General features: G+C 35.4%; 1 protein-coding gene across 1 annotated transcript; it reads left to right on the plus strand.

The window, feature by feature from the left end:
• The first annotated feature begins 1,589 nt into the window (after positions 1 to 1,589).
• LOC125651898 (myosin-9-like) lies at positions 1,590 to 8,966 on the plus strand. Its single transcript, XM_048880744.2, has 6 exons — positions 1,590 to 1,801; positions 2,711 to 2,861; positions 3,299 to 3,388; positions 5,584 to 5,781; positions 6,228 to 6,360; positions 7,253 to 8,966. Exons 1-6 carry the CDS (start codon positions 1,722 to 1,724, stop codon positions 8,203 to 8,205), a joined length of 1,605 nt encoding a protein of 534 aa, XP_048736701.2. The 5' UTR covers positions 1,590 to 1,721; the 3' UTR covers positions 8,206 to 8,966.
• The last annotated feature ends 4,244 nt before the right edge of the window (positions 8,967 to 13,210 follow it).

The following is a 13,210-nucleotide window of genomic DNA, read 5'->3' on the forward strand; positions in this document are numbered from 1 at the left end:
GCTACGCGCATTGATGAAGTTTTCCGTCCAATGTTTCGTTTGATACATGCATCAAACAAAGAATTATAAGTTTCATTTCTTAAGTAATGAGTATTTGGCAAATAGATATTGTTTAAATTGAACCTGATCAAAGCATGAACATTACAAAATATGTACATACATGAAGCTGCGCTCACTCAAACGGTAGCACCGTCAACATATTAATGTGATATGCAGGAGGTTGAAGCCGAACATCATATTTTGTTCAAAATATAACAATGAGAGGTTACAATTAATGGATTCAACCATCTCAACAATCAACTCGAATTTCTCTGTTTTGACGCCTATGGATCTTATTAATGAAAGTAAAGAAATTTTATGTTTGCTTGGAAAATTTATTATTGAAAACAGCCTGTAAAAGAACCAATGTGTAAGCATAATTATGTATTTTCATGTGCATGTAGATTTTGGGAATTTATCTTTTAAAAATAATACGTTGTTCAATGCAAAAGAAACTTAAATGTATGAATACAATATATTCATGTATTACCATTATTCTCTTTAGAGAAGTCGAGAGGCATAGCCTTCATCGAAGGCTATGCCTCTCGATTTCTCTAAAGAGAATAGTATTACCATATAAAGAACAATCATATTCAATTCTAATTAAAATCAGATCCTAGGACACGCTCACAATCGCTATAATATAATAAGGCTCATTCGAGATTCGAAATTCAAAATACGAGATTCGAAATTCAAAATCCAAATTAACCAATCTAATTAAAATCAGATCCTAGAATACGCTCACAATCACTACAACAGAGTATACGGCGCGGATCTAAGAAGTCTGATTTTAATTAGATTAAATCATATTTTATCATGAACATTAGAGACAATGGTGTCTGGTTATGATTATATAATCAGGGGCGGATCCAGGAATTGCGGTGAGGTATATGTGTGTGTGTGTGTGTGTGTGGGGGGGGGGGGGGGTCAACTTTATGAGGCAGGGGGTCAGGGGCTCCTGGATTTTACAGATTTTATAGGGCTTGAAATATGTCTCCTATGTCGTAATTTTCACTATTTTCTATGATATTTGATAAGGTGAAATTAATAAAATGAAGCAAATTTTAAGGGGTTTTGGAAAATATGTTAATTCTCCTAATAATAGTGATTCATTAAATCAAAAGATTTTGTCATTCATTTCTCCAAAAATATATTACAGAAGAATATATTACTCCTTTTATCGTTTATGTCTTTCTAAGCAAGAGACCACGGTTTACCTAACTTTGAAAATTTTAGGGGGGGGGGGGGGGGGCGTCGGCTGCGCCCCCTTCAATCCGCCACTGATAATAAGCATTATTGTTGAGTTTCTATGTGAAATAATGTTTAAATCATACTTCTTTTTGTTTACAATGCCTTCCGGGGCCCTTGTATATGCCTACACAAACTAGCTTGATCCACAGGGGCTTCTTATCCATTATGTCCTCAGTCTCGGCCCTTTATATAAATTTATATCCATTATGTTCTCAATCTATATATAAATTTATATTTATATAATTTATATAAATTAATATATAGATTGAGATTCCATGCACGACCTACTGAATACTAAACTGGTGGCCTTTGATTTCACGCGGCAATAAGAACCAGTCAAAATGTAACTATGCCCTTGTTTACAAATGGCGCGTTCCTGTGTTTTGGGACTCGTATATTCTATGTGACTATGATACAGTCGTCGTTTTAAAATGGGATCTGGTTCAAGTCGATCAAGTCAGGTGCATTCCTTTCAAGTAGAGCAAGGAAATAAAGATGGCGATGATGTTCGGTAAGTTCACGGCAATGCAGAGTGATGGATGCATCTTGGTTTGTCACGTGTACTGGCATGACCAAATCGCGACTGTGCCAATGCGACACAAATAGTAAGACGATTATAGCTTAATAAGTTATTAAATTTGTCATTGTTTTTTTTTTATAATTGTATTCTACTTGTGTGATATCGTGGTGCAGATTACTGAAATTTAAAAAGAAATATAACAAGTATTAAACTACAAGCCCTTAATGCCCCTATAATGCTCAAACTGTGATGTCAAATGCTGTTTCATAATTACTGGTAATTAAATGGATGCAGCCAATGTTGTTTACCTTTGATGCAGGTTTGTTCGAACCTAATGACTAAAACTTTTTTTCCCTAGAAATTAATTGGACCCATGGGGCATAAAATCTTTATCAAATCACAGTGTTGTATTAGACACTGCAACATTCCTTAGCCAAATTTTAACATCAATCATCAATGGGTGCTGACTTTTTAATATGTTTTTTATTTGCAGTATAAAATCTGTAAAGAATACATTTTCTCAGTAATTCTGCCAGTTATATTGTGAAAGAAATTTGTCATACTTGCCAACCAGCTGGTTAGACATCACATTAAACAACCACACAACCTATCGAAGTCAATCACCCATGTCACGATGCTCTGGAGCATTACTTATCCATGCTCTACCGTCAGTTAAATTCAAACAAATAAACAAAAAATAGTGAATTAATGGTGTTTATGGTTTTAGGGGCTTCTGAACATTATCTGCACATCATGAGATTTTAGGTGTGCACCAGTAGATGAAAGCATACTTTCAAAGCCACGAGTTTCCTGGCAACACCAGAACAGTTGAAATGTTGATCTGCAGTTCTTGTCAGTTGTGTTATCAATATAAACTTTTACAATATAATTTGATTTTAGGCCAAAAACTGGCAGAGAAACCAAACGGGTTTGTTCTGTCTCAGCTCAACACCGTCCATCTACCCAGTTAAAGAGGAGTCAATCATTGAGCAGTACAACCTCATCCCCTCGAGTGGCACCATCTCTTTTCAAACAGAAATCAATGGTAGAGGTCAGTAGCTCTGTAAAGATCCATGATGTTATTCTTTTTATATGACCCATAAAGGAATGCAACAGTAATTATAAAAATCATTTTTTGATATTACATCTATAAAAAATATTCAATACATATCATGTGACAAGTATCATATTTTACATAACTATGTATACTTTACATGGTACTGTTAAACTTTTATAGTCGATCCATCGTTAATAAAAAGTGCTGTGAGTGTATTAGTGTATAGATAAATATGGAGAATTCCATATACTACATCTTAGAGTGGATAAAACTGAATTATTATGCCATTTGATACTTTAAAGACAATGATTTGATGTTTTAAATACAATTGTAGAACATGTTTTTTGTGTCATTTGATTGATCTATAAATCTAGATAAAAAAACAACAACATTGCACGACTATAACTGAAGAATCTATTTTTGAAATGTAGGAGACCAACACTGATGTTAAAACTCATGTCCATGATAATGAAAACAAGGTTGATGAAGCACAGGCCAAGGTGAAAAGTTTACAGAAACAGGTAAATAGGATTTACCATTTTATCGAAGCACACAAAAAATGAGTGCATCCTTTGAAGTACTGGTTACATGCAAAGAACGACTTAAAATTTACTGACCTTAGTCGTTAAATTTATAAATGCAGTTATAATTGAATACTAATTTCCTAAACAAAATAATCCAACATGTGCAATTCTTCAAAGTTTTTTTTATTTGATGCTGTGCATGATTTCTCGGTTTTTGGCAATTGCAATTGGTTTTCGTCTGTCATCGTCCATTAACAATTCAACATTTTTAACTTCTTCTTGATAACTACCATTCCAATTCTTTTCAAATTCGGTATGAAGCATCATTGGGACAAGGGGGACATAAATTGTAAATTTCAGGACTCCAGCACCCCTGGGGCCCTAGGGGCGGGGCAAAAACTGCCAAAAATTGACCAATTTTCAAAAATCTTCTTCTCAAGAACCACACACGTGTAAGAAAAACTAAATGCATGGTGATGTAGGGCAAGAAGGCCTCTACCAAAAGTAAATTTCATGATCCCCGGGGTAGGGGTTCTGACCCAAGGGTGGGGCCAAACTTGTTATATAGTGTTTATGTGTAAAACACTTAAATAACATCTTCTTTAGTGCTATTGATACTAAATTGAAAGTATAGATATTTAGAAAGAGCAGATAGTCCTTTACCAAAATTGTAAATTTGATGACCCCAGGTGTAGGTGTTTTGGTATCAGGGTGGGGCCAAAATGGTCAGTTATGAAATGTGTTAACAATAGACATTTTTAACTTCTTCTTGATAACTATCATTCCAATTCTTTCAAAATCTCGTATGACACATAGTTGGAACAAGGGGACATAAATTGTAAATTTCAGTACTCCTGCACCCCTGGGGCCTTAGGGGTGGGGCAAAAATTGACCAATTTTCAAAAATCTTCCTTCTCTAGAACTGCACACGTGTAAGAGAAACTAAATGCATAGTTATGTAGAGCAGGAAAGCCTCTACCAAAATTGTAAATGTCATGATCCCCGGGGTAGGGGTTCTGACCCAAGGGTGGGGCCAAACTTGTTATATAGTGTTTATGTGTAAAACACTTAAATAACATCTTCTTTAGTGCTATTGATACTAAATTGAAAGTAAATAGATATTTGGAAAGAGCAGATAGTCCTTTACCAAAATTGTAAATTTGATGATCCCAGGGGTAGGCGTTTTGGTATCGGGGTGGGGCCAAAATGGTCAGTTATGAAATGTGTTAACAATAGACATTTTTAACTTCTTCTTGATAACTATCATTCCAATTCTTTTCAAATCATGTATGAAACATATTTGGAACAAGGGGGACATAAATTGTAAATTTCAGGACTACTGCACCCCTGGGGCCTTAAGAGTGGGGCAAAAACTGCCAAAAATTGACCAATTTTCAAAAATCTTCTTCTCTAGAACTGCACATGTGTAAGAAAAACTAAATGCATAGTGATGTAGAGCAGGGAGGCCTCTACTAAAATTGTAAATGTCATGATCCCCGGGGTAGGGGTTCTGACCCCAGGGTGGGGCCAAACTTGTTATGTAGTGTTTATGTGTAAAACACTTGAATAACATCTAATTTAGTGCTATTTATACTAAATTGAAACTAAATGGATAGAGCAGGTAGTCTTTTACCAAAATTGTAAATTTGATGATTCCCAGAGTAAGGGTTCTGACCCCAGGGTAGGGCTAAACTTAGTATATAGTATTTATGTGTAAGTTTGCTGATACTGTATAAAATCCAAATGCATACTTGCAGATGTTTTAATGTTAATACACCTATTATTTAAAGCCTTAAAGTTTTAAGAAACATCTTGTTTTATACCGTTGCTGAACATTAGAATTTAGCTTAGATACTAGTATTCAGAACAGGAATTTTTTTTCTAGATTTCATAGCTCATGGAAGTAGTGATACTTTTTCACTAGTATTCAGGTGACCGATAAGGCCTGTGTGCCTCTTGTTTCTTTTTTTAATGTATTTTACAGTAAAATATGCTTATAGCTAAGAGCTAGAGACAAACAATATTGATTTGTTGTAAGCATGATTTGTTATATCCAATAAGTTCATGATATAGGTTTTAAAACTACAGGGAATGAAGATCACTTCACTGTAAGCATGGATTTATTATAACTGTGTTTGTTGTAACCATGTTTTAGTGTAATCACTAAATGAAATTCATGTTCATTGTCATAGCTAACAGAGACAGAAAGCCAGAACCTGGACCTCCAGGAGAGGGTAGAGGTCTTGGAGGAACGCCTCGAGTACCTCAACTCATGTTACCAGATACAGGAACAGCCCGAGGACTACCAGCAAACTCTGAATGCCAAGGACCAGTTTATAGAGAAACTGGAGAAAGAACAAAAACAACAGACACAGGAATTTAATAAAACTGTGAGTCACTTTTACCTGATTATTGATCATGTAAATATGCATGGATAAAAACCACACACCTATTGTTTTACACCTCCAGGATTTTATTTTGATTTGATATACACATTAAGAATAAATCTGCCTCTATAGATAATGTAATTTTTTTTTTTACACCATAACTATTTTTAAGAGTTGCATAAATTCTCAGAGGATAAATTCATTAGAAAATTTCTTTTCAAATTCTAATATAGGAAAAAAGAAATATTTTTCTGTATTCTTACCTAAAAACTTATATGAGTTATTCCCCTTTACTAGTACATATAATACATGTACCATATTTAGTTGTAGTGAATTTGGGGGGGGGGGGGGGGGGGGGGGTAGGGGGTGTTTCTTTTTTCTTATTATCTTTAGCCTTCCTTTACAATTTGACATTGTATTGAATCTATTTTCATCTATATTATGAATAGAAAATTCGGTATAAGAAGAGAATAAAGGCCTTGACTACACAGCTTAATGAAGCCAAGCAGGAGACCTCAATACAGTTATTTGAACTGAAAGATGAAATCACAAGGCTGTCAGAAAAGAACAGAGAACTGGAAGGTGTGTACATGTACAACAAAATATAAATAACAAATTAACAATGTCTGAAAGAGATGTTACTCATGGTAATCCCAAACTGCATATATTCAACATGCTAATTAATTAAGACCTGTCTCTTACATATAGTATTTAGGGCTATATATACGGTGGATATTGGCCTAGATAGCTCAGTTATTAGAGCACCTGACTAGTAATGCAGGGGTTTTGGGGTTCGATTCCTGGTCCAGCCCAAATGTTCTTCTTTCCTATACTACAGTTGGTGTTGTTAACCACTCCTGGACTTCAAGTGAAAGTCCTGTCAGGGAAAAAAAATCATGAATGTGTGTCTTCAAGGGCAAAGAAAATTTGTGTGTGTGTAGTAGTTAGGGCCTATATGGACTGTTGATAGGTCAGTGGTTAGAGCACCTGACCAGTAATGCAGGGGTCCCAGGCCAGGTTCGATTTCCTGTCCAGCTAACAATTTTCCCCTTTCCTACATTGTATATTACACATATTTGATTTAATGTGCATACTTTCTCTCTGCAATTGCACATCTACACTAGCAATGTGTCAACCCTCAAAATGAATGATCAGTAATTTGCTATTGATTTGGATAGCTGATTTAACAGGTGATAATGCCTGCCAGGGGATAAAGATCCTGGGTTGATGTCTTTTAAGGTGTGAAGACAATTAAGGAGGGAGGAATGTAGCGGTCAGACGGGTTTGATCGCGGTGATCAGATAGCTCAGTTCGTAGAGCACCTGATTTGAGATTTAGGGGCTTGGGTTTGAATCCCAAGGTCCATTGCATTTTCTCTTTTCCTGTCAAATAATCTGAGTTTGTATCCCTTATTAGAATATAAATATGTTATCACTAGTTAGAAAATAAATTTATGTTATGTCTTCTCATTTAGACTCACTAGCAAGAGCTGGACCACAAGGGAATGTAAGCACACCTGACATAGGCAAAATGCAAATTGTCTTGGAACTGTCCAATCAAATCTCAGAGCAGACAGATCAGATCACGAAACTAAATAAAGAACTGAAGGAGAAAGAGTCAATAATCAAGCGTCTCGGGGGAACCAAAAAGTTGGAGGAGGAGTACAGCAAAGATAAGGAGGATATGAAGAACCTGAGGAAGTTATCACAAGGACTGAATCATTACAGGAACAGTGAAAGTGAGGCTCTCAGAGACTCAGACGAGGAGACACGAGGAGTCTCCGGTGCAAGCCGAGACTCAGGACTGGGTTCTGCTGGAAAAACTGAGGACAGACAGACAGGCAAGAGAGGGGCCACCATATTAACTGATTCAGACTGGGAGTCTGATGATCTTCCAGAGGAACTTGGCCCCCACACGATAAAAAGTGCACCCCCCGAGACTCAGGCCCTTAGGGCAGCTTCCAGACTGGCCTCTAGGGAGAGCAATGACTCACGGCTCCCTTTCCGTCTGACACCAGGTGAAAATGATTCTCGTCTTTCATCACGTTTAGCCTCCAGAGAAAGCATTAACTCCAGATTGCCGTCCAGACTTGCTTCAAGAGAGAGTCAATTAAGTAGTAAGACTTTAGTGGAAACCGATGAGGATCATATTTCTATTGATGACATGACAGCTTATAAAGGGTCACACAGAATGAGGAAGAAATCCTCATTTACTTCTAGAATTAGACGGGAGAATGAGACATCGTTAAGAACACCTATCCCTAGTGTAGCGTTTGAAGAGGAAGCTAAGGATATTAATGAGATTCCAATGTACCCTAGTACCACCAGTAAAAGGTATCCAAAGAAAAAGAAAAGTTCCTTTTTCTTGACCCAGACAGGAAATTCCCCGGCAGGAAGTGACATCAGTGAGCAGATATCTGTAGGATGAGTGATTGATATTTTCTACAACAAAAATGAAAGTCAGTGTGTGAGTTCTAAGTTGTATCAAACACTGAGCTGTTAATGATTCTTGACGTTGTAAGAAAGTGTGTTTCTAAGCTCATCAGGACCATTGTTATTTGTGTAGTCACATGATGACAAAATGAATTCTAGTCCAGTTTCCAATTAAAATGGACACAAATATGCAATACAGATCTTCTATCTATACATTTACTAGGTCTTCTGTGTATTAGTAGTACAGAGTGATCAATTGTGTAGAAATGTATAATATTTCTGTAATAATACAACCTTTCTAGAAGAGAACATTCAATGATAAAGAAAGATTTTGATCTCATGATGTATAATTACAGTATTATCAAGTATTACAAAACACCTTCCTGCTGTCACAGTGCTGTGGAAGAGGCCCTGTACAGTACATACTATGTACTTTCATCTTTATCTGCTAAAATGTTCCCTTCATATCCCCCAAAAATCTCCTTGAAAGCCAGACCCCGTTTACAGTTAAGATTCATGTAGATAGAAAATTCCTTTCCACTCCTTTCATCAAGGTGCTAATTTTAAGTGCATTTTTTTATGTTTTGAATGGCCACAGTGGTACACAAAATGTAAGGGTTGGTTTCCAAGTTTGAAAGCATTCACAGTGTGCACAGGTGTGTTATAAATTGAATTTGAGAAAATATCCTTGTTTTTGTTTAAGGAATGTCTCTGTTTAATAAATTTTCAGTTGTTTGATTGAAAACTTTAATATTCAACATTTCTGGTATCCTTTATTCTGTTATTAAGGACATGTGCGACGTTTTTCAGTAATACATTTTAATATTTCGTGACATTTCAGGAACAATTCACTTGCGTCCTACTTGTATATTGCTTCTACAAAAGAACTTGTATGGAGTGCCAAATTAACATAAACTCAAATAATTGATGATTTAATTATTTGAAGATCTCAATTCATTTGATGTGTGCAACATTTCAGTAAAAGACCTCTTCTAATCGTTAAAGATGTCTTCAAAATTCAATTGAAGAGAGCAATAATTCAATTAATGCTTACAATAATAGAATTATTGCTCTCTTCAATTTAATTAATTAAATCATTAATTGATGTGCGCAATAATTCTTTTAGAGAGATCAACTATATCAGTAGATATATCTTCAATTCATCATATCCACAATTTAATTAATAATCTCTTTAATTGAATTGTTGCTGAAACGATATCAGTACGGCTGTTTCGATATTGACAAGACAGAAAACCTGGACAATAATTGAATTAAAGATGTCATCAATTCATTTGATGCGTGCAACAATTCAATTAAGGATCTCTTCAAACAATGATACCAGTACTTGTATCTTCAATATTCTGAATTATTGCGCTCATTGATTGAATTGTTGATAGCATTAATTATTCTGCTGAATTGATGGCGCTATACATGTAGTTGAATTGTGACTCCCTTCAAATGAATTGATGATATCAACAATTGAATTGATGCGCTCTACAATTTATCGAAGAAAGTAAACTTCAATTAATGCGCACATCAATTCAATCAATGCACGCAGTTGTAGAATGGGATATATTAACATGTCTGCTTTAGAATTCGCATATGTTGATAGTTTCTGGTTGTAGCAAGGTAAAAATGTAAAGTCAGCATTTATGTATTACAGACGGTTATATATATAATTATATATATAATTATATATATATATATATATATATATATATATATATATATCTGTGTGTGTGTGTGTGTAATCATCCAGAAATAAGTATAGAAAAATCTACACAAGTAGTATGTGGATATTGCTAGTGATTTGCAATCACAGTGTACATGTGTAAATACATGAAAGCAATATTCATATACTCCTAAGAATATAAATGAATACGCACGCACGCACACACAAACCATCAACACTCATCATCCAACGTGTCGGATCTGAATGTAGATACTAGGTCAAAGAAATATGGATATACATGTATATAAAGCAATAAAAACGACATGAACAATATGAATGACAGAATATTTACATAGATGAAATGAAAACTAACTAAATAAAAGGAGAATGCAAACTAGCACTAAAACTACATGTAAACAAAAAAACCTGAGAGCATCTACATGTTGAAATAATCGAGTGTAATATGTGGCAATAAAACAACATCTGTTCTGAACGAGACTCGCGATTGATCAAGAAGGATGAGTTCAGTGTATAGCAAAAAATTTGAGAAAAATATTTGGAACAATCGGGGTTCAAACCCTGGACTAGGTGATCTAGCCACTGAATTACCCAATCTGATATACAAAGTATGGTAATATCAGGGACCTATATACTAAGTATATAGGTTCCTGGTAATATTACTGCACTATAAAATTTAAATCTATTTCGGAAATCATACAAGAAGTCTTCCTATCGAGATGAAAAGATAATTTTAAAATTTGGCAGACACGTCGTGCATGTCCTAAAAATGGCACACATCTCCGTGAAACCTTATAGATAGTCAGCCAGACGTTTTCTTTTCATGTCATTATTCAATTACACTGACAGAAAGGACTGTCTGCACGAATCTGATTGACCTGTCTGTCTGTTAGGACATCTAAAAATAGAATATATATAGAGGACAGAAATACGTCGGACCAACTGCTGTTAAAAGTGCAATATTAATTAGCGTTATATATATTTAAAAAAAAAAACCACTGCGCCGTCAGAACCCGCGATGAGCTCCCAACAGGTTAATCCCGCAAAACATTCACTTCAAAGAATAATTATATAAAAAATCAATATAAAGAAAATTAATATTGATAATGTATAAAGTTTATCCAGAATTTTACATAATCATGGTATATTTAACTACATCTTCAATTGATGTAATTTATCGAATTCTTGTACACACACCACGTAGAAAGTACTATAATTTTCAAGAACAATTCAAGGGGGAGGGGGGGGGGGGGAGCAAGAGAAGTTGATTTCACAATGGCATAAGATAAAATTCCTGACTAGGAATAACCAATTGAAGCATAAAAAACCAAAATGGATTAAAAGGTAACTTTAAAAAACTTAAGATTTCTATTATTCATCAGTTCAAGCTTATTATCTTATATTGTACGATGTATTCCGCTACCACCACCCCAACCACGATTCTACATGGCTGCATCTATACGGGATATCGGAACTAGAAAATTTTGGAACTCTTCAGAAAAAGAAGTTACGAAAACTAAGCATCACTTGGGCAACTCTTGTATACAAAATAGTGAGGGCTAAAGACGACTCATTTCTGATACAAAAATATCTACCTGGTTTGTAAGCTATTTTGCAGAATGTTGTTAGTGAATGTCCTAGCTGCAATAATGTAGTCCTATCCATTTTTTTTTATTCTGACGTTTTCGGGATAGGGCTACAATTCCATAGGATCTCCGTAATGGTGCAAAATAATTTTATGAATAACCGATAATAAACTCTGTGTATTAGTCCCAAATGTTGTTTACACCAAAAGGAGTACCAACTTTGTGCTCGGGCATGTCTGATAAAGGTGTTTTTCATTAGATATAATGTACAGCATGCAAAATTCTTCGTTTGCTCCGCCATGCTTGTTATCGCGAGATCTCGTAGGTGGATCTAATGAAAAACCTAAACATTGACAATCAGCGCGAAAATGTAGTTACTCGAGCCACTTCGACAAAGAAAGGAAAATCATATTGTTGCAGAAAGAATTTACACTCTGCTGTTTGGTTTTTAACTTGATATTAAATTCAAACCTTTTCAATACCGACGAAATAGCTTTCGCCTCCATACTTGTCCATTGATGTAAATACTACCTTATATGGCATATGCAAATGACTTGACAATCGGAAGTTGAAACTTCAGTACATCAAACATGGCGCACAAATATGAATCGAGAAATTGGAATTGATCGAAATTGTTGAAAACGGTAGAAAAGAGCCTCACAAATCTTAAGTTGCAGGTTGTAAATTTATATATTGACTAAGAAACATAGAATATCATTTTATTTACGTAAAGAAAGTCAGGAAATGTTTAGAATGAGCGCAAATGTTGCGGGAGTGAATCACTCCCGCATTTGCACCATTACGGAGATCCTAAGGAGTTGTAGCCCTCTCCCTAAAAAAAAAGAAAAAAAAAAAAGAAAATCAGAGAGGGCTACATTATTGCAGCTAGTGAATGTCCTAGTACCAAAAACATGAGTTATTGGATTAAATTTCTGATGTTTAAAAACGAAGCTAAAAAAAAAGTATTTCCTCTAGAGTCTATGTACAATGTACGTATGTGGATATGTACTTAATGGGATTTATTTTCTCGAGTCATTAAAACAACCAACCGCAATAAAATGATATAAATAATCACAATTTATGCATCGATCCCCAGATACGTACATACAGAACTCAACATGTAGCCCCCTCTCCCTAACTTCTACTACACCCCCCCCCCCCCCACCTACCCACCCACCCGTTTTCTTGACATGAGACGTTCTTATCGTGTTATTATCATATACAATGTTGTTTCGTACATGAAAAGATCGATTTATTAGCTGGTCACTTGTTATAATGGCGATGAGAGGTAGTAGAAATGCAAGTATTGAACACGTACATGTACTAAAGAATACACCCCCCCCCCCTCCCTACTGAGTGTACGATTTTGGGGTTTGGGCAGAATTGCTTTTCTTGCTAAAAAGAAATTCTACATATTATATAATGACAAATTTTTTCTCCGTTTGCTCCCCACCCCTCAACTTTCAAAATCGACGCCTAACTGTCCCTGAGCTCACTAAATCTGATAATAATTAGTAATAACTGGGTGCTCGTCTATTGAAGGTTACCCAAGTTAACGCAGAAAATGTGATCTCGTTGGGCATACTAAATATTAAAACCATGACGGAATCGGAGACGAAATAATGGTTACGATATTCCGTATTCCGTATTACCTATTGCACTTCCGCCGGAAATCTTCAAAGGACAGTTCATCTAATCAGCCAGGTCGTTACCTTTATTAGCGG

Source organism: Ostrea edulis, chromosome 5 (genome assembly GCF_947568905.1).
Source record: "Ostrea edulis chromosome 5, xbOstEdul1.1, whole genome shotgun sequence".
NCBI classification, from domain to species: Eukaryota; Metazoa; Mollusca; class Bivalvia; order Ostreida; family Ostreidae; genus Ostrea; species Ostrea edulis.

What these genes read in the sequence shown, in the direction of transcription:
- LOC125651898 (XM_048880744.2), top strand. Translation starts at nt 1,722, where the DNA reads ATGGGATCTGGTTCAAGTCGATCAAGTCAGGTGCATTCCTTTCAAGTA. An exon ending in AAAGATGGCGATGATGTTCG is followed by an intron (nt 1,802 to 2,710) that starts GTAAGTTCACGG and finishes ATTTGATTTTAG; the next exon opens with GCCAAAAACTGGCAGAGAAA. An exon ending in CACAGGAATTTAATAAAACT is followed by an intron (nt 5,782 to 6,227) that starts GTGAGTCACTTT and finishes TATTATGAATAG; the next exon opens with AAAATTCGGTATAAGAAGAG.